We start from the raw sequence: 21,227 nt of genomic DNA, 5'->3' as shown, positions 1-21,227 counted from the left end.
TATAGTTGCCATGCTATACATTACATCACCATGGCTTATTTATTTTATAACCGGAAGTTTGTACCTTTTGACCTCCTTCACCCATTTTGCCCACCCCCAACCACCCACCTCTGGCAACCACCAATGTGTTCTCTGTATCTATGAGATTGTTCTACTTTTTTATCAATAAGGGCAAGGACTTTGTCTAATGCTTAGAATGAGGTCTGGCATATGCTGGATGCTCAAGAGAAAATGGTAGAAAACAATGAATGAATAAATGGATCCCAGGCAGGCTTAGGGCTTACGGTAACTTGTTACTTCTCAGCAGCAGGGATCTGTGGATCTTCATTTTAATTCTCTTCCATCGTTCTCTGCTTCCTGCTATTCCCAGGCAATTCTCTCATTGCCTGGGAATAGCATCTACTCACCAAACTTTGCTCTCACAGCTTCTGCTGAGTCATCACCGTGACTTACTCACAGACCCCTCATGCTGCTACTGCCTCTCCCTGTGCATCTGTCCAACTTCTGCTCCCTTAGCCAACCTCCCGACTCTCCCTGACTTTCCAGCTGAAATTCGAGAGACAGAGAATCTCATTGGGTCAGCCCATTTCCCACTTATGCAGAGATTTTGGACCTTTAAGTGTGTCCTAGGTCACATGTCCATGCTGATTTGATCAGCTATGTCCATAGGCACAGAGCGTGGTGAGATAGACATAGATTATTTCACTCAGCTGAGGACACACAGATGCAGCAGTGGCTTGGGGATCAAAACATGAGGTCCACAAACTCTTTCTATGAGGCCAGCATTACCTTGATCCCCAAACCAGACAAAGGCCCCACCAAAAAGGAGAATTACAGACTAATATCCCTGATTAACATGGATGCAAAAATTTTCACCAACATACTAGCCAATAGGATCCAACAGTACATTAAAAGGATTATCCGCCATTACCAAGTGGGATTTATTCCTAGGCTGCAGGGGTGGTTCAACATCTGCAATTCAATCCGTGTGATACACCACATTAATAAAAGAAAGGACAAGAAGCATATGATCCTCTCAATAGATGCAGAAAAAGCATTTGACAAAGTACAGCATCCTTTCTTTATTAAAACTCTTCACAGCGTAGGGATAGAGGGAATAAACCTCAATATCATAAAACCCATATATGAAAAGCCCACAGCGAATATCATTCTCAATGGGAAAAAACTGAGAGCTTTTCCCCAAAGTCAGGAACACGGCAGGGATGTCCACACTCACCACTGTTGTTCAACATAGTACTAGAAGTCCTAGCCTCAGCAATCAAACAACAAAAAGAAATAAAACACATCCAAATCGGCAAAGAAGAAGTCAAACTCTCACTCTTTGCAGACGACATGATACTGTATGTGGAAAACCCAAAAGACCCCACCCCAAAATTGCTAGAACTCATACAGGAATTCAGCAACGTGGCAGGATATAAAATCAATGCACAGAAATCAGTTGCATTTCTATACACTAACAATGAGACAGAAGAAAGAGAAACTAAGGAACTGATCCCATTTACAATTGCACCAAAACCCATAAATACCTAGGAATAAACCTAACCAAAGAGGCAAAGGATCTGTACTCTCAAAACTATAGAACTCATGAAAGAAATTGAGGAAGCACAAAGAAATGGAAAAACATTCCATGCTTATGGATTGGAAGAACAAATATTGTTAAAATGTCTATGCTACCTAGAGCAATCTATACATTCAATGCAATCCTTATCAAAATACCATCAACTTTTTTAACAGAATTGGAACAAATAATCCTAAAATTTGTATGGAACCAGAAAAGACCCCAAATAGCCAAAGGAATGTGGAAAAAGAAAACCAAAGCTGGTGGCATCACAATGGCAGACTTCAAGCTCTATCACAAAGCTGCAATCATCAAGACAATATGGTACTGCGCAAAAATAGACACATAGATCAATGGAACAGAATAGAGAATCCAGAAATAGACCTTCAACTCTATGGTCAACTAATCTTCAACAAAGCAAGAAAGAATATCCAATGGAAAAAAGGCAGTCTCCTCAACAAATGGTGTTGGGAAAATTGGACAGCCCCATGCAAAAGAATGAAACTGGACCATTTCCTTACACCATACACAAAAATAGACTCAAAATGGATGAAAGACCTAAATGTGAGACAGAAATCCATCACAATCCTAGAGGAAAACACAGGCAGCAACCCTCAGCCACAACAACTCCTTGCAAGACTCATCTCCCAAAGCAAGGGAAACAAAGGCAAAAAGGAATGATTGGAACTTCATCAAGATAAAAAGCTTTTGCACAGAAAAAGAAACAGTCGATAAAAACCAAAGGACAACCAACAGAATGGAAGATATTTGCAAATGTCTTATCAGATAAAGGGCTAGTATCCAAAATCTACAAAGAACTTATCAAACTCAACACCCAGACAACAAATAATCCAATCAAGAAATGGGCAGAAGACATGAACAGACATTTCTCCAAAGAAGACATAGATATGGCCAAGAGACACATGAAAAAATGCTCAACATCTCTCGCCATCAGGGAAATACAAATCAAAATCACAATGAGATACCACCTCACACCAGTCAGAATGGCTAAAATTAACAAGTGGAAACAACAGATGTTGGCAAGGATGTGAAGAAAGGGGAACCCTCTCACACTATTGGTGGGAATGCAAGCTGGTGCAGCCACTCTGGAAAACACTATGGAGGTTCCTCAAAAAGTTGACAGTGGAGCTACCCTACGACCCAGCAATTGCACGAATAGGTATTTACCCTAAAGACACAGATGTAGTGATCCAAAGGGGCATCTGCACCCCAGTGTTTATAGCAGCATGTCCACAATATGTCCACAATAGTCAAACTATGGAAAGAGCCCAGATGTCCATTGACAGATGAATGGCTAAAGAAGATGTGGTATAGATATACAATGGAATATTTCCCAATCATCAAAAGAATGAAATTTTGCCATTTGCAATGACATGGATGGAACTAGAAGGTATTATGCTAAGCAAAATAAGTCAATCAGAGAAAGACAATTACCGTATGATTTCACTCATATGTGGAATTTAAGAAACAAAACAGAGGAGCATAGGGGAAGGGAGGGAAAAATAAAAGAAGACGAAATCAGAGAGAGAGAGACAAATCATAAGAGACTCTTAACTGTAGGAAACAAACTGAGGGTTGCTGGAGGGGAGGGAGGTGGAGGGATGGGGTAACTGGGTGATGGGCATTAAGGAGGGCACCGTATGTAATGAGCACTGGGTGTTATATGCAACTGATGAATCACTGGATTCTACCTCTGAAACTAATAATACACTATGTTAATTAATTGAATTTAAATTTAAAAAATAATAATTAAAAAAAAAAACAAAAAAAACCCCCCTGAGTTCCAGGCTGAGTAATTCATACTTTAGGGAGACACTGAAGTCTTCTGAGAAGAGCACTGATGAACCAGATGTTTGTTTCCAGAGGTACTTTGGGTCATCCATGAATCTTCGGGTACTCCATGAATGAGACAGTTTAGTGATGGAAGGGGATGGCACCACGAGACAAGTTAGGAAGCCATGGCTAGGGGGAGCTGATAATGCCTCTAACCCAACCAGCCGCAGGGAGAGTCAAGGGGAGAGGGCAGAAGCAAGTGGGTCTTGAACCTGAGGATTTTCCCCAGGCATAGGAGGCTGGAGTTCCAACAGAAAGGCTGGTTTAGACACGTAGCTGCTGAAGTTGTTGGGGAGGAGGAATTTACACTCCCCTTCATGGACCTTTGAGCAGGACTAGGAATCAAATCGACATGAGACAGATTAGCAAGAGAAACTCAATTTAATAGGATAGTTACAGGGAATCCACACAGGGAAATCCCAAAGACAATGAGGGGAAGTAACACATGAGCTAAGGAGAGGGGCAGGGATCCGATGACACAGAGGGAACAAGGCCCGTTAGCAGAAGATCTTTGGAAAACAAAGGTGCCCTGTTATGCGTATCAGTTTCTTAGGTAGAGGAATCTTTGCGAACAGTGTTCTTCCTGGTACAGGCAGGCAATTGAGGGGGAGGTAAAAAACTTTTCCTGAGTCTGCTGGGTTTGGATTGCTTTTTTAAAAAAACTTTTTTTAATATTTAATTTTTAAGCAATCTCTACATCCAACATGGGGCTCGAACGGACAACCCTGAGATCAAGAGTCACACGCATCATGGACTGAGGCAGCCAGGCGCCCCTGATTGCTTTTAACTCAAAATAATGTTCATGCCAAAGTGGCCCACCTTGGGGCTGCCTGCCCTTGGCGCCTACAAAGTCATAAAGATGTTAGTTTAAACAATAGGATGCATGGTGTGGCAAGAGTTAAGCCAAGACAAATATTTGGGGAACTCTCTTGGATGTAAAGAACAGATCAAAGAAGAAAAGCTTGACAAATGATCGAAATCGGAAATATTTATACAGATGAGTAGATGCTCAGAGAGTCACAGCGCCTGATACAAACAGGGAAGTGTTTCCTATACTTATTTTCTGATTCTTAAAAGTTCAGGTCCAGAGGACCCTGCGTTAGATCCCACTCTATTCCAAACCCCAAGCTTCTAGTCTGACTGTTTTCCTGCAGAAAGCAGTGTACTTTATGAAAATCCACAATATTCTAAAAATACATCAGTTGGGCTGCAGTGCTACAATTAGTGGACCTGCTGTCCCAGGAAACCCTCATCACCATTTTGCTTAGATCAGAGAGCGGATTAACTTTGATGTCTGTCTGAACCCCATGTGAGACACCACTGGTGGTCTGCTCCCTGCAAGCATTCAATCTTCACATCCAAGGGAAGAGGAGAAAGTGCCAGATAGGAGCCCAAACCAATTTTTTTTTTCTCTTCAGTGATTGAGATGAAAATGCACACCCTAGGCCTCCTGACATATTTGACTTGCATCCTGTCTCCTTCTATCCCTTGAGCTCTCTCCCCCTTTGCACAAAGACCTTCCCCCAGATCCAAATTTCCTTTGGCTTTTGCAAACATTAGCCCAGCTCTGAAGCCCCAAGCCCCTTGTCTATGTCATGTGTTGGAGGTAATTGTGGGACTTTCTGCATCTATTCGGTCTCCTGTTGGTATGCAACCGAAACAGACTCTGACGAACTAAAATCCAAAGGGAGTTTACTGGTAGTATATGGGTGGCCTGCAGAATATAATGAACCACTGAGAATCTGACTGCAAGGGGGAATAAGAGACTCTCTAGGATTACAGGCAAGTGGAAGATAAGCAATCATCTCATCAGGACATTAGCAATGGAAGAAATCCACGGCAACAGTGCTGTCTGTCTGTCCCCATGTCACCATGCTCACAATTCTTATTTCTGGGAGAAAAGGAACAATTGGACCAGGTTGGAATTGGACCCACACTCAGATAATATGAACTCACTGACTTTGCAAGGCAGTGTAGATTGGTGATAATTGCAGGTCTCCGGAGCCAGCCAGACTGGATTCGAATCCTGACTGCCATTTAGTAGCTATTGAGCTAGTCATTCTTGCTAAGCCCCCAGCTCCTCCCTATGCAAATGGGGAATCAGGAGCTATTATTAGGGAAGGTTGAGGGACCAAAAAGCAATTACTATCCACTGTCACATCTTTTCCCTCTACCACACTAGAGATGCTATGAGGACAACAGACTCTCTTGTTAATTCACTGCTGGCTGCATTCACCAGCATTTGAAATGTGCCTGGCACCCGGTGCTTGGCTCAGTAAGCCTTTGTCAAATACACAAATACTGATGCTTCCTTTTTGTGTTCCCAATCAAGTAGTGCAGTGCTTTGCTGGAGTCAGCACACAAGTATTTGCTGACTGAATCTGTGAGTCAGTGGGACCCTCAGAAATGAGGAGAACATTGGGATCCAAGAGATGAACCTATATTTGGTGGGACTCAGTGGCAAGCAAGTGATAAGTAACCAATTTTTGGTGTGATGATGCAAATAAGGTGATTATTGTATCTGTATGGATTGTGGCCTGGCCACTGGTCAGACTAAACCCTTTAGATTCACATGAGGGAACAGAGAAACCACCAGGTTACTCGCCACTTGGAGAGGGGGATGGCTCATCTGCCCCACATCAGTCCATCTCTGCCTTGGAGGCACGGCTGGTAGCTCATCAGGACATCCTGGCTTTCAGGGGCTCTGTGGGCACGGCTCAACCAGCCATCCTGGAGAGTTTGCTCATGGAGACAGCGAGGTCTCAGGGAGGAGCCTGTCAGATCAGGAGTCATGAAAACTAAAGCCTGCTCCTGGCTCCGCTAATGGTGTGTGACCCTAAGAAAGGTCACTGGATCTCAGTGACCTGGTCTATAAAATAGGGTAATCCTTGACTTGCAGTTCATGGAATTGTTAAGCAAATGAAATCACACTCGTGGTGACTTCATCTGGAACTCCTGTTGTAAAACAAACAAACAAACAAACAAACAGAAAAAACAACTCAAACCGGCTTCAGTGAAGAGGGGCTGAGAAGTCCAAGGGCAGATCCTTTCCAGGAACAGCTGGCTCCAGGAGCTCAAATGTAATGTCAGCAACTGACTTCTCTCCACTTCTTAGCTTCCTTCTGCTGTACTGTCCTCATTCTCAGTCTCTAAATGGTGGTGCCCAGTGGCTCGAGCATCTAATCCCCTCAAGTTCACACCCAGATTTCCAGCAGCTGGGAGAGACTATGATTGGCTCAACGTGGGTCATGTAGCCAGGAGGATGCAGCTACGTTGGATGATCAGTCCCAGTCAATCCCTGTGGTGTGCTTAACTCTCAGAGCTGGAAAAAAAATCATTGCAGGGGCAGGAGGCGCGCAGAGGAGAAGCCCAGTTTATGTCATGGATTGAGAATGGGAGAGGAGTGGTTTGCCAAAAGATATTCTGGGGCTATTAACAGAAAGATAAGTGGACACTGAGTTGCTAAAATGACAAACAGGCACCACACCTGGGGTTTTATACCATGTGACAGAAAGCATGCTTCACAGCTCCCCTCTCTGCTGGGAAGTCCTCTGTTCTCACCCTAACAAGCTCCTGCAAGCCTCCGAGGAGCCCTGCCTCACCCTACAGCCATCTGTCTTTCTCCACCGAACTTCTGCAGCCCGCAGGACCCTATCACTCATTGGCAACAAGCTGCGCTGGGTCATTAGTTATTTTTATGTAGATGTCCTGTCTCTTCATCCACGTGGCAGGATCCCAGAGAGCAAGGGTCACGTCTTACTCATCTTGGTGTCCCTCGTCGCACTGTGCCTGGTGTTTGGGGCATGGCAGATAGTCCATAAATCTGCTGACTGATCGAACACCTGATTTATATGCTTCTGGAACCACTGAGGTAGAAAGTAGCCTGACTCAACTTCAGAACTACAGAGGGAAAGGAAACCTGTGCTCTCCACACCGTTTCTGAAAGATCGTAGATCTTTTCCAGACTAAATAATACTGCTGGGGTCAGGATGAATATCCTCTTGCTCCCCAGCCCCCAGCTGCTGGTAGCATCCTTATTTATAAAGGACTGAGTGAAGGCCCAAGGAACCTTAATCTCAGCTGCTCAATACCTCTGGGTAGCTCATATGCCCCCACAGCGCATCCGGAAGAATGGAGAATGAAGATCATAGGAAGGGGAAGAGGATGTCTGTGCTCAGTGGCCCTCACCCCAGGCAGTAAGGCAAAGCCCCAAGGTCCCATCAGTGGGACCGGCCGCTGGCTCTCTGCCTTGCACTGACTCTTTTTATTCCCCATCCTCATTCGTAACCCAGGCATTCAGCAAAGGGAACGGAGAGAGAGAAGGGGGATAGAAAAACGGAGTCAGAACAAATCTACTGGTAGCTTGGACGTTGAAACATCACTGCTCCCCCGCTAGTCTTGGTCCAGAAGTCCCCGTGGCTCGGGTTAGAAGCCCCCTGCAGGCCATCCTGGGGCAGGCGAGTTGCCCTTTTGCCTCTCATCCCTTCCAACAGCCCTCAAGGAGACCCAATGACTTGTCCAAAGCCGCGCGGCCAAGCCGGGGTTCCCTGACCTGTAAAACGGGCCAACTGATATTATGAGGATTAAATCAGCGAGTCACAGAGAGCACGCGGCTCGAGGTAGAAAGTCACTAAAATCAAATAAGGGGTGGGGAGAATGAGAAAGCGTGGCTGATAAAGGAGGGGGGTGATAAAAGAGATCAGGAGAATGGTGCACTGAGTGGGAACCGGGCTGCGGGCACGGCAGGAGCCAGAAGAGGGCCGGCAGAACCCAGCGACGCAAGAACTCCTCTCACCACGCCGCCGGCGCGGGGCAGGCGCAACCCCCAGCGAGGGAGCGCTGGGGAAGCGCGGCGCGACACCGAGGCCCCGCCCCTGCCGGCTCCACCCACCCCATAGCTCCGCCCACGACCCCTCCCCTGCCCTATCTCGCCCCGCCCCGCCGCCTAGCCCCGCCTCCAAGGCCCGGAAGCGAAAGCCGCTCCGCCTCTTCCGAGCGGGGTCACGGCCCGGCGGCGCGAACCGGGACTCGCAGCGTGCGGGCCTCTCAGCGGGTCAGGGCAGCCCCGTGCCCGGCGCCATGTCCCGGAACCTGCGCACCGTGCTCATCTTCGGCGGCTTCATCTCCTTGATCGGCGCCGCCTTCTACCCTATCTACTTCCGGCCCCTAATGCGGCTGGACGAATACCGTGAGTGACCTGTGACCCCGCGCGGTGGCCTGGTCTCAGTAACACCCCCCTCCCCTCCGCCCCGCACCTGCTCGTGGGGCCGTGGAAAGAGCTTGGCTCGGGAGTCAGGCAGGCCCGGGTTCGAATCCTGATGTGTGCGGCTTTGTGACCTTGGACAAGTGTGACTCAATCTCTCGTACTCAGCATCCTCATCCATAAATAGCTATTTGTAATCGGTAAAATAAGACCGTTTAGTCTTCATTGAGACTCACAGGTGGTAACGAAGGCAGTTGGCACATAGTAGGTTGACACTAAATGCTAGGTCATGCTCACAGGTAGCATTCGCGGAACGCTTACGTGTCAGGCGTACATTGGATCTCGCTTTGAGGTAGGTATTAAATGCACGTTTCACGGGCGGGAAAACTGAGGCTCAGATTGTGTAACAGGCCCAAGGTCACACAGCTAGTAAGTTGCAAGGCAAATACCCCAACCCTGGCCTGTGTCTGCAGGGCTTCTCCCACACATGGAAGCGGGGAATGGTGATATTGGAGGGAGGCAGATGGAGCCCTAATCATCCTGAGCCTGAAGGTGTTTTTATTGCACTTCATTTCCACTCCCAGAGACAGCTTTGAGCGGAAATGTGTCAAACCTGAACTGTTAACCTGGGTTTTTGAGTTTTTCCTCAGATCTTTTTTTCAGATTCTGCTGTCTTCCTTTATTTTAAGCGGGTTGCTCACATGACAATGGTGAATATCCTGGGAGTAATTTTCCTCCTTAATCATTCAAGTTCTGTCATTCTAAAAGCCAGACTCTCCTTCCTTGAGACCTATACCTCAGCAAGGATTAGCACTTTGATACATCTGAAACCATCTGTCAGAGAGAAAATATTAGGCATTAGAGGCTCATTTTGTTCTCCAGGAAACCTGAATCATCTTGAAGATGGAAGAGGGCCAACCCTGCCCCCTGGAGAATATTAGCAGAGGCTGAAAGCTTGGCGATTTGAAGGCAAAAGCTCTGTGTAAATGCTCTGCCCGTTACAAATGCTACAACATTTGGTTTCTGGAGGCAGAGCGTTTTCAGTACACGCTCCCATTTCCCGATAGCTTCTTTCATCATCCAGGATTAAAATGGCCTCTGTGCATTCTGCCTTCCAGCCTATGTCCATGCGCCACGAGTCGGGGTAAACAGAGGATGGTGTGAAGCCCTGTACAATCTGGTTCCATCATCCTGACTGGTTCCGTGCCCCAGGCTGTCTTATTAGGGCATCTAGAATTGAACTTGGGACCGGGGGCTCTGCTTTGGATGCTGCTGGAAAAGTTTCCAGTGTGAAGACTAGAGCAGTGCCTGTCCAGTGGGGATGATTTTGTCCCCCAGGGGACATTTGGTTCTATCTGGAGACATTTTTGCTTGTCACAGCTGGGGGTGGAGTGGGGTGGTATGAGGGTGGTACTGGCATCTAGCGATAGAGGCCAGGGATGCTTCTAAACCCGCAGTGCACAGGAAGCCCCCATGACAAAGAATTATCCGGCCCAGGCTAGGCATGGTGCCAAGGTTGAGACATGCTCGTCTAGATCAGATGATGAAAGTGTGGACTTGTGCTGTGTACCCCAAGCACTTCATAGATAATAACCCATGTAGTTTTCATAACCATTTGTTGTAGCTGCTGTGTGATCATCACCCCCATTCTATGTGTAGACAGACTGAGGTATGGAACAGTTAAATGACTTCTCCAAGGACCCACAGGCAGTGAGTCAGATCTGGGATTTGAACCAGTGCACTCAGTCACTACACCACGGCACCATACTGTCTCTGAGGGGCTGTGATGGGGGAGCAGGGCAGGTGAGGGTCTAAATCCCTACTAGAGAAGGATCTTAAGGTGAGTCACTTAGCCTCCTAGAGCCCAGCCTGTTTCTTCATCTATAGCAGTGGAGTTTGCAGGACTCAATTTATAGGTTTTAGGATGTATTAAATGAGATAACAGGTGTGGAAACAGTATAGTTTTATATTAGGCATCCCATAAAAATGTTTAAAAAATAAGGAGCCATAGGACAGGGGTGTGAGACAAAGAGATTTAAGCAGGGCTGGCTGACTTGGCAGTGAACTGGGGTCCGGGCAGGTGAGGTATTGGTGATTGAGCCATGGAAACCTGGCCTGTCTATTGGGAGGATGGAGCTGCAGTTCATTTCAGCACTTGAACTAGTATTTATTGAGCTTCTTTTGCATGTTTTATAACCCGGGTTTTAGCGATGGCTGTGTACCTGGTACTGTGCTAGGTGCTGGGTGTACGTAACTGCACAAGATGGGTAAGAGCATTCTGTCCATCTCAATGTCCCCACCGTCATCCAACCCACTTCCCTCACCCGCTCCTTGGACTCTTGAGCTGGTCTCCCTGCTTCCACCAGGCCCCAGCTATTACTCATTCTCTACCCAGTGGCCACAGTGGTCTTTCTGGTTGTTCTTTTGTTGCTGATTTCTAGCTTATTTGCATTTGTGGTTAAAGAACGAAGACTATATGATTTTGATTCTTTGATATTGGTCAAGATTTGCTTTGTGGCTTAGTACAGGTCAATTTTGGAAATGTTCCTTCTGTGCTTGAAGTGAGTGTATGTCATCATTGGGTACAGAGTTCTGTGTGTGTCGATTCCAGACCAAGCTTCTTAATTCTGTTACTTAGGTATCTTTAGGCCATATTATTAGGTGCACACAATAGAGAATATTCTGGAGATTTTTTTTCCAATTATCATTGTATGAAGGGTCCTCTTTATCCCTACTATTCCTCCCTAGCTCTATTTTATCAGCATTAGAGTTCCCAGCATTGTTTTGGTTAGTAGTTTCCTGGTATATCCATCCTCTTATATTTGGCGCCTTTATTTATTATTTATTTATTTATTTATTTATTTATTTAAAGATTTATTTAATTGAGAGAGAGAGAGTTGGGGAAGGGACAGAGGGAGAGGGAGACAAGCAGACTCCCCGCAGAGTGGGGGCCTGACCCAGGGCTCGATCGCACAACCCTGAGATCATGACCTGAGTCAAAATCAAGAGTCAGATGCTTAACCGACTGAGCCACCCAGGTGCCCCTTGGCATCTGTCTTTAAATCTCATAACCAGCCTACACTGGATTTTTTAATCCAATCTGATCATTTAACTGTTGGATTGAGCTCATTTTCATGTATGTTTACTGATACATTTATATTTATATGCCCCATCTTACTTTGTGTTTTCTATTTATTCTTCTATTTCTATAACTCCTTTTTTTCTCCTTTTCTGCAGCTTCAAGCTTGCTTTCTTTTTCTCCTCTCTTCTTTTGAAAGTTTCACATTCTGTTGTTATTCTTTCGTGATTACTGTTTAAAGTTAGTATCTTTTTTTTTTTTTTTTAAGATTTTATTTATTTATTTAACAGAGACACAGTGAGAGAGGGAACACAAGCAGGGGGAGTGGGAGAGGGAGAAGCAGGCTTCCTGCCAAGCAGGGAGCCGGATGTGGGACTGGATCCCAGGACCCTGGGATCATGACCTGAGCCGAAGGCAGACGCTTAACGACTGAGCCACCCGGGCGCCCAAAAGTTAGTCAGTATCTTTATCCTCCTGGAAAATATACAGAGACCTGCGGAGACTGCCTTGGTCCTTGTACCACACACCCCGCCGTATGTTTATTCCTCCCCAGTCACCTAGTACCGGCAAGGTTTTGTGCAGTCACTGATTGTTTCTCTTTGCCCACAGTCTTTACTCACCGAGCCCTACATCTCACTCCTTTCTACTGTCCGTTTTCTTCATTCTGAGGTGCATCTGACAATATTTCTTTCATGAGCGTTTGTCACTGGCAAAAGTCATCCTTGTTTGTCAGAAAATGTCTAGAACCTCTGGTGGTTTTCCCCGTGGCTGTTGGAAAGTCTGTTGTCGTGCCATTTGTTCTTTGAATTTATCATCTTGCTTGCTTGACTGAAATACTTCCACAGTCCTCTGCTGTCCCCAGTGTCTAACCCGTGGAGGCTCATGGAAGTATTTTAATCGGGAGAGTGAGGTGACCGGATTCACTCTCACGCGGGGTCATCAAGATTTCCAGATAGAGGAAGGCTGTACTTGCCGCGGTCACAGGAGAGTAGGGAGAGGTGACTGTGGCCCGAACCAGTGGTGGTTATAGGACTGGGGAGAAGTACTGAATTGGGGAGCTGTATTTAAGAAGTAAACTCTACAGGGTGAGGGAGGAGACGAAGGAGAATGACAATTTCCGGGCTCCAGCAGCAGAAGAGATGGTGGCGCTGGTCATTAACTAAGAAACACAAGAAGGAATTGGTTTTGGGAGTGAGGAGAATGAGCTAGTTCAATTTTGGATGTATTGTGTTTTAGGTATCTGGATGTGCTTGTGGAGATTGCTTACAGGCAGCGGGATGTGCTAGTCTGGAGCTGAGGTCCTGGGCCTGAGCTAGAGCTAGGGATGGGGCGCTGGATCAGCGCGGGATGGGAGGCAGAGTCATCAAAGGAAAGGGCTCCCAGGCAGCACTGGGAAACTGCAAGAGACAAGCTGGCCTAAGACAGGACACTGGTGAACACAGTATTGGAAGAGCAAGCGGTCAGAAGAAAGGGAGCCGTCAAAGGAGACGGAGAAGAAGCGGCCAGAGCAAGAGGGTCAAAACCAGAAGAGGCTGCAGTCTCAAGTCCCATGAAAACAACTCTTGATGAAAAGGGGTATGGTGGGCGCCTGGGTGGCTCAGTTGGTTAAGCAACTGCATTCGGCTCAGGTCATGATCCTGGAGTCCCAGGATCGAGTCCTGCATCTGGCTCCCTGCTCGGTGGGGAGTCTGCTTCTCCCTTTCACCCTCCCCGCCTCATGCTCTCTTTCTCTTCATTCTCTCTCTCTCAAATAAATAAATAAAAATCTTTAAAAAAAAAAAAAAGAAAAGAAAAGGGGTATGGTCAGCAGGGTTGGGCTTCTTGGAGACAGATAAGTGAAAATATTCAGTAGATTTATGAAAAAGAAGGTGAAGGTCAGAGTTACCTTGTTGAGAATGCTTTTAGTAGTTTGGTCGTGGGCAGAGAACAGGCTGCTCCACTGAATTGGCTCCTTAAAGGTATTTGTGTAGAGAGGAGAGTGATAGAGTATATTTGCAGCAGGTCAGAGGGTCTAGGGAGAGTTTTGTTTTAGGGAGAGATGGAACAGCCAAGAAGTCTCTGGACAAAGAGGAAGATAATCCATAGAGTGACAGGTGGTAGGGGATCTTGAGATCAGATGCAGGAAAGCCTTGGACAAAAGGCAGGACACCTCTTCCACCGGCTCAGGAGGAAGGGCAGGTAGGGATGCAGCTAAATATAGGTCCGATGTTGGGGAGTTGTGGGCACTTCCAGGTGATGACTTCCGTTCTCATTGTAACACAGGAAGTGAGTCATCTGTGAGTGAGAGGCACGGCCCCCGGCCAGACTCTCTCTTCTTGAAACACTGTCTTCCCTGAGCTTCTGTGACCACCCCCGCTGCCAGTCATCTTGCCTTTGCTCTTTTGCTCCTGCCTTTCAGCCACTCCTTCTCAGCCTCTCTTGGGTCTTCCTCTCCCGACCATCCTTCAGACATTAGTATTCCCCAGGACTCTGGGCAGACCGAGGAGAAGGCCACAGTTCTTGGAAGTGCAGGGCAAGGTAGGCCAGACATCCAGTCCTTAAGAGGGGCCAGTGGCTGGCCCGGGAGGAGCCCACGTTCCCATGTCGGACCTGAGTGTCAGGCCGGTGCCGGCCCTGCAGCGGGGCCAGCCTGACTGATGCTGGCCAGCCCGGGCACGGGGATGTGGGGACAGCTCTGTTACAGGATCTCTGCCGGAATAAGCCTCGAGGCAGCAGGCGAGAAAGGGAAGGCTGCTTAGATAAAATAAAATCAAGGAGATCTCCCATACCTTAAAAGCAGGCAAGCCGCTCTGACAAGACTGCCTTCTTGGATTTCATGTTGACATTCAGTGTGATCTTCAGCTCTTCCACTAACTCAGCCAGACTTTCCTAAGTGTTACAGGGATGACAAGGTCGGTTCTCCATGTGACACTTCAGTCCCGAGATGAGCCCTGGGGAGACGGCGTTGGCATTGGTGGTCAGCGAGCCCAAACCGGAAGTGTGGGGACGGTTCTGTTGTGCTCCTGGAGGGAATCCCAGATGATGCTTTTTAGCTTTCATCCTGCTGGTACTGTGTGGTTTGTTGGATGAGCCCACGTTTCGGGGGGAGTACAGCTGCTGTAGCTCAGAGCCTAGTCTGGCTTTGTGTCCTAGAACTAGACCGTGATCCTGAATATGGCCTTTTAAAAAAACCTGTGTTTTATACCAGCCTGTGAGATGAGACAGAATAGGATCATTTTTGGGGATCCTGTTCATTTTTAACTTTAATTAGACGCGCAGAAGCATAAAATCCTAAGAGTTTTGCCAGAAAACCCATGCTCCTTCAGTCCCCTCACTTAGGTGACTTGTCCAGAGTCACTGAGCACATTAATGGCTGGGTGGACATGAGACCCTAACTCCCCGACTTTGTCTGCTATTGATGCCCTGTTTCACATGCCTTTAAGACAGCAAAGAGTGTTTACTAGTGAAGGGAAAGACCGCAGGATTGCGGGATTGCTGTGAGGAGATCTCAGTCCCCCTCCCACATGGTCGCCTTCTCTTATTGCTGCACTTTCTGCCCCCCCCCCCCCACCCTCCGGATGTCTGCTGTACGGAGTCGGAACAGGGTTGTGAGAAATCGCTTGACCCAGGAATACTTCTTACCTCGGAAGGGCATTCTCCCTATCCCATGCCAGGGGCTAGAATATGCTTTTTATTTCCTTCACTGGAGAGTCCGGTGCAGCACAGGGAAAGACGAAAGGCTTACTTTCTGTCCGGCATTACGGAGCTCCCTGGGTTCAGCCAGACTCTCTGATGAGGAAGCAAAAGTGTTTCTAGTGTTGGGAGGAGTCGGTGCCTCCAGTGGCCCTTTGGTCCCCCTCAGCCACTGGTTCACACTTGCCACCACGGCCGTGTGGTCCCATCTGCCGCTGGTTCGGTGGGGCACCAGGGCCCATCCCATCCTGGATGACCCCACAGACAGACGGAGTACGTGGCTAGGCAACAGCCGCAGAATGGGAACACTGAGAAAGTAGTTCTTAATTTTTTTATTTGCTGTTTAAAAAAAGGTACTTTGAAGTAATCATCACGGAGCAGTCACCAGGAAGTATAAGGGCTTCCTAAAAACTTATTTTGCAGTTGTGTATTTCAGTTATTAAAAAAATAATCCCAACCAACAGAAAAGACCTAAGAATAGTATGATAAACCCCCATTTATTTGTCACCTAGATTTACCCGAGAACGTTTTGCCGCATTTTGCCGCATTTGCTTCCCTCCGTGTGTTGCATGCATACATACGTATACGTATACATATACATATATAATTACATATACGTATAATTGTTTCTGTTGTTCTGTTGAACCATTTGAGAGCAAGTTCAGGACACTGTGAGCTTGCCTTCCCAAACACTTCAGCATGGATTTTCTAGGAACAAGGGCATTCTTTTACATAACCAAAATGCAGTTATCCAGGCCAGGAAATGTAATATTGACACAATGCTATTATCTCATATACAGTCCATCACATGTTGCCATTTGTCCAATTACTTCAGGTTCCGAGTTGCTTGTATTTTTTAACTGTTGCCAAGAAGAGATGGCAGGGAGGGGTCCTGACTGAGGCCATCTCACTGGGCAGGGCGCTGGGGTCCTGAGCTTCGGCACCTGCTTTTCGGTTTCTAGCTGCTGGCCCACGACTCGAGCACGCTCAGGCAGTCTGCTGTCAGTGGGCGCTGGGGAGCACTGTCTTCTTTGCTGCGTGGTCGTGGGTGTCGAGTAACAAGTCACACAGTAGAGCTGTTGGACAGCATGGACATTTAGTATAAAGATATGTTTTCATTTTCAGAGACTTAGAAATTATTAGGTGGATTCTGTCACTACAATCGGAGAATCAGCCCGCCCACATGCATTACCAGTTCTAATAATAACACTTTGGCCCTTTGATGAGATAATGATCCTCAATTAAAACTACAAATCACACCACTGCCTTAGCACCAGGGGGCAGAGTCGGGCTTGCTGAGACACTGGGATGGGGACTTTTCTAACCGGCATCACGAAGCTCCAGGCCCAGTATTGCATGTTTGCATCTTAATCATTGCACTCCTGATAGAAACATGCTCACTACTGAAAAGGCAGTAATTAGCTTATCCTGACTTGTTCACATAGTTAAACCTCTGACTTCAGCGTTGTCCTTTTCCTGAGGTTTATAGACACTTGCTGTTTCTCTAATGAGAGCAAAATAGAAACTTACTGTCAACTTCAGCAAGGCATACTGCTAAATCCTGAGGGACCGGTTTGTTTTCCTTTGGGCATATTCTGCATTCACAAATTTTAAAGTGCCTTTGTGTCATATCATGAATTTATATAAGACTGCTTTGGCTTTACAGTACTTATAAAATATTAATGGATTAAAGAACCAGGGGATGTAGATAGGATGCTAATACCAGTTATCACTTGATAGGAACTAGTTCAGCAAATCGGTTTAAATTGCTTGTCCAAGCCAAAAAAAAAAAAAAAAAAAAAATGAGGTGGTCGCATAAGGACAAGGATTATAAAGAGATTATGGTCTATTTTAAATAAATCCTTAGCCTTTCTCGAACCTCATTAGCAATTAGCAAGAAAGTGTGAAGACAGGGATTCCTTTCTCTTCACTTGGTTCTCTATTGCATTGTAAGAGGTTAGGATACAATTAGACATTCTGTCCTTGCTATCAAAAGTCAACTTCCTTTGGTGCTTGGCAGTCTGCCAGCGTCTTCGCAGTACCTGCCGCCTCTTGGGGAATGTGTTCAATACACCACCAGGCTGTCTGATTTTCTTAAGTCTATGGCTAGAAAGCTTTCTGGCAATTGATTATTTTTTTAAAAATTCACCTCTTCCAGGGGCGCCTGGGTAGCTCAGTTGGTTAAGCATCTGACTCTTGATTTCAGCTCAGGTCATGGTCTCAGAATGGTGGGATGGAGCCCCACATGGGGCTCCACGCTCAGTGCGGAGTCTGCTTGAGATTCTCCTGCTGCTTCTCACCCCGCCTGCGTGCGTGCGTGCTCCCTCTCTCTAAAATAAATAAATAAAATCTTTAAAAATAAAAAAACCCTCACCTCTTCCATAATACTGGCAAACGGACCTTCTAGGCATGGGAAATCATACCTATTTTTGTTCCTGGCACCATGGATGGTACTCCTGGTTGGCATTTTCTAAGAGCATATTTGAGACACGTCCGTCCCTTGAGACCTTACATGTTGACAGTATGGTAGGGCTCAATCCTACAGGAATTTAATGTCTTAGGAAATGAGATCACCTTTTGTGCTGGAGTTATTTTAGAAAATCTGACACCCGAGAGTTCCATTATCCACTCTAGATTGCAGAAGCCTTTTGGCATATCTTGGTCCCTAGGGTCTTGGTTATTGCTTGCCTGCTACTACTTTTCAGAGAGGTCTGGGGAAGCCATCAGGCCGTTGTCTGTAATGGGCTTCTTTATGCTGCGTCTTCCGTCTGTCTGTCTTAGAATTAGATACCAAGATTCACATAGTCCCTATGGCCCATTGTTTTATTTGCCAAAGCAAAACTTAGCATTGATAAAACTATAGGTAGGTCACTTAGGATTGACTTTCTGTCACATCACGGGAGAAACAAGTTCAATGAATATTCGATTTGGCAAATCCCTGTTTTTTGTACCTTTATGCTTCTTGTAACTTTATGAGAATCCAGAAGCCAGAATAAAGGAAACGGCCTAATATTAAATAAGAGCTAAATGTGAATTTCAAGAAATACTGTCAGCCTGATTAAGACAAAGGTCTGATTACAACATTTAATTACTATTATTTAGTAGTAAACATCCTTTGGCTCCAAGTCTTTCCCCTGAAAAGCCGCCATTTGTTTGTCAAGATACTTAAAATAATAAGTCTTTGTCTTCGCAGACCTTGGGCTTACTCTAAACCACTTAGAAAGATGTGTCAGAACACTTGAAGCCCACAGACATAAAATGCCCAATTTCTCTTGGCCCTTGCCTGTTGGACATCTCCAAAGAGATGGGCTGAGCTGCTGTAGCTGGAACGCGCTTACTAATTGGCACAGCACCTGCAATCAATTAGGGAAGCTTCAATTATCCAAACCAAAGCCACCCACCCAAAGATTAATTTTCTGCTCTATTTCCTATCAAAAACATAGCATATTTAGCTCTGGGTTTAGTCCTTCAGCGGAGCACATTTGAGACATAGAAACTACATCGTTTTCTTGTTAATTGTACTTGTTCCTTCAATTCAGCAGCCTTCCCCTCATAATATATCACGCCCACCAGCTCTTTCAAAATTGTTCTTTTTCCGTTGTTTTGTTGCCTTACCAAAATGCTGAGATCACCGAGAAAAGATGTGAGTCGGGAGCTTTTCTTTTGAAGTACGGCTTTCTTTGCTTTTATTGAAAATGCCCAATCTTTCTGCTCTGTAGGATCTAACTTCCATAACCTAAAAGCTTTGAGTATTGGCGTCCTGTATGTATTGTTTCTGAATTGTCCCATGTCATTGACCCACGTAAATAGAAAGATTTCTTCCACCATGGTCCACCCCCCACCTTTGTAAAGAGCAATTTTTCTGTTGTGTTTTTCAGAGAAGGAGCAAGCCGTAAATAGAGCTGGTATTATTCAAGAAGATGTGCAGCCACCAGGTAAACTTAAAATTCAAAACAGAATTGCATTCGTGCTGTTGTGTGGAGTGCGCGTGCTTGCCCTGTAGTGGAGGAAATCTTTTGAGTGCGGAGGCTAGCTGGTGATTATGCCATTCATCGTTCAGAAGTTGCCATTTCATAGGAGCCACCCCAAGACTTCATTTTAGCATTTCACCCCAGAATATTTTGGGCAAGTTTGCACGTTCCTCTTGTGCATTTGATAAATGGGCATAAAAATGTAACAAGTGTGCTATTGAGTATCAAGGGTGAATAGCTGTTCTGCAGACCGATTTACCAAGCACCTGTTTAAACCCTGCCCTCTCTGCAAGAAGTCTGTTTACTTGCGAGCTATTTTAATTGATGCGGGATTCTGCTTTATTACAGAAGCTCAAAGTTCCCTTTGTGGCTGAATGGTTAGTTACTTTTAGATGATCTCAGTTGGGTGAGAAGGAGAGGTTTCCAGTTTTTTAACCAAAACTCTTGTAATCTGTGACACCATTCTTTTTTAAATTTTTAACTTATTTACTTTTTTATTTGTGTTTTGACTAGGCCAGATACATAGCTTCCTGTTGTGGGGCAATTTCTGAGCCATTTAAGTCTCTCATGGTGGCCATGGCTGCCCAGCCACAGCATCCCAGACTTCCGGCAGCTTGCCCGCACTGTCTCAAACTACATGGAAATTGCACAACTCAATTCTGATGGCATTTTGCTTGTTTGCAGTTGAGGGAAGTGGTAGGAAGTTTAAAAGCGAATCCTGTTTTGATTCATGTTTCTTTCTATAGGGTTAAAAGTGTGGTCTGATCCATTTGGCAGGAAATGAGAAGGCTATCACCACCTCGATTATGAAAGACATCTTCGTGCAAGTACAATAAATTGCCTCACTACAGAAGGATGGCTGGAGAAGAAAACTCTATAAAGCTGAAAATAAGAGTACTGTGCACAAGGATTAATATTTCCCTTCTTAAGTATCAAAAGAACCCTGGAGCAAATCACACCATTAGGGAGGTTTTCATGATTCGCTTTACTTTCTAAAAATGAAGCTCTCTCACCCAGCTGTGTTTGGAGGAGATCTACTTATTATTCAGTCCCTACTGCTTTCCTAACCAAGCTGTGATGTGAATGCATGCAGCCAGGAGACTTGGGAAGATCCTAGTCTGTCTTGCCATCCTCCAAATAGGAAATTCCAGTGAAAAGCCAGCGTGCTGAGCAGCCTCATCAGGCTCTTTGGAAACATTAAAGTTGATAAAACCCTGAGGACAGGGTACATTGTACTCTTTAAGAATAACCAGTTCAGCTTAGCCATCTTGTCAAAGGTTGCTGCATGTTGGAAAATAAGTAAATAGGAAGCAAGTTCAACCAAGTGGCTATGCATGCATAATAGAAATCAGCGTTGAATTAACAGAAGTGAAAATATGTATATTAAAATGATCTATTTTTAATTCACTATGGTGTAGGTTTTTTTGAAATCCTATATAAACTCATTAAGTCACACTAAGAAGCAGTATTTGACTAGATTATATTTGATGAGATAGTCGACTATGTGGTGTTTCTCAGTTTGTGTACAAGTAAACATTTTAAAGGTAAATAGCAGATTTGTTGAGACAGATATTTATTATTTATTGGTTGCAATACCAGCTACCTCACCAGCTGCTGCAGAGACGAGTGTGGAAATTCTTTCTTTCTTTCTCTGGTGCTCTGTCTGGCCCCTTACTAGACTGTATGTTTTTGAAGAGACACCTCTTTCTCATTTTTAGATTTCCCAGAGTGCCTTGCACATTACTATGGGTTCTCTTTAGATGAGCTGCCTGATAACATAATTTTATTATTGTGAACTGGGAATTTGCTTAACAGACAGCTGACACAGTTATGTAATTACTGTCAAAAAGAACTCAGACTGATGGTTCC

The 21,227-nt window shown here is 45.5% G+C and overlaps 1 protein-coding gene across 1 annotated transcript; it reads left to right on the top strand.

The window, feature by feature from the left end:
• Positions 1-8,427: 8,427 nt before the first annotated feature.
• On the top strand, positions 8,428-20,765 carry SMIM20 (small integral membrane protein 20). The gene is made up of 3 exons (XM_021679415.1): positions 8,428-8,621; positions 19,266-19,322; positions 20,105-20,765. The coding sequence occupies exons 1-3, from the start codon at positions 8,513-8,515 to the stop codon at positions 20,140-20,142; spliced, it is 204 nt and encodes a 67-aa protein (XP_021535090.1). The 5' UTR covers positions 8,428-8,512; the 3' UTR covers positions 20,143-20,765.
• Positions 20,766-21,227: the final 462 nt, after the last annotated feature.

This window comes from Neomonachus schauinslandi, chromosome 2 (genome assembly GCF_002201575.2).
Source record: "Neomonachus schauinslandi chromosome 2, ASM220157v2, whole genome shotgun sequence".
Lineage (NCBI taxonomy): Eukaryota > Metazoa > Chordata > Mammalia > Carnivora > Phocidae > Neomonachus > Neomonachus schauinslandi.
This window is presented reverse-complemented; position numbering and strand designations above follow the sequence as displayed.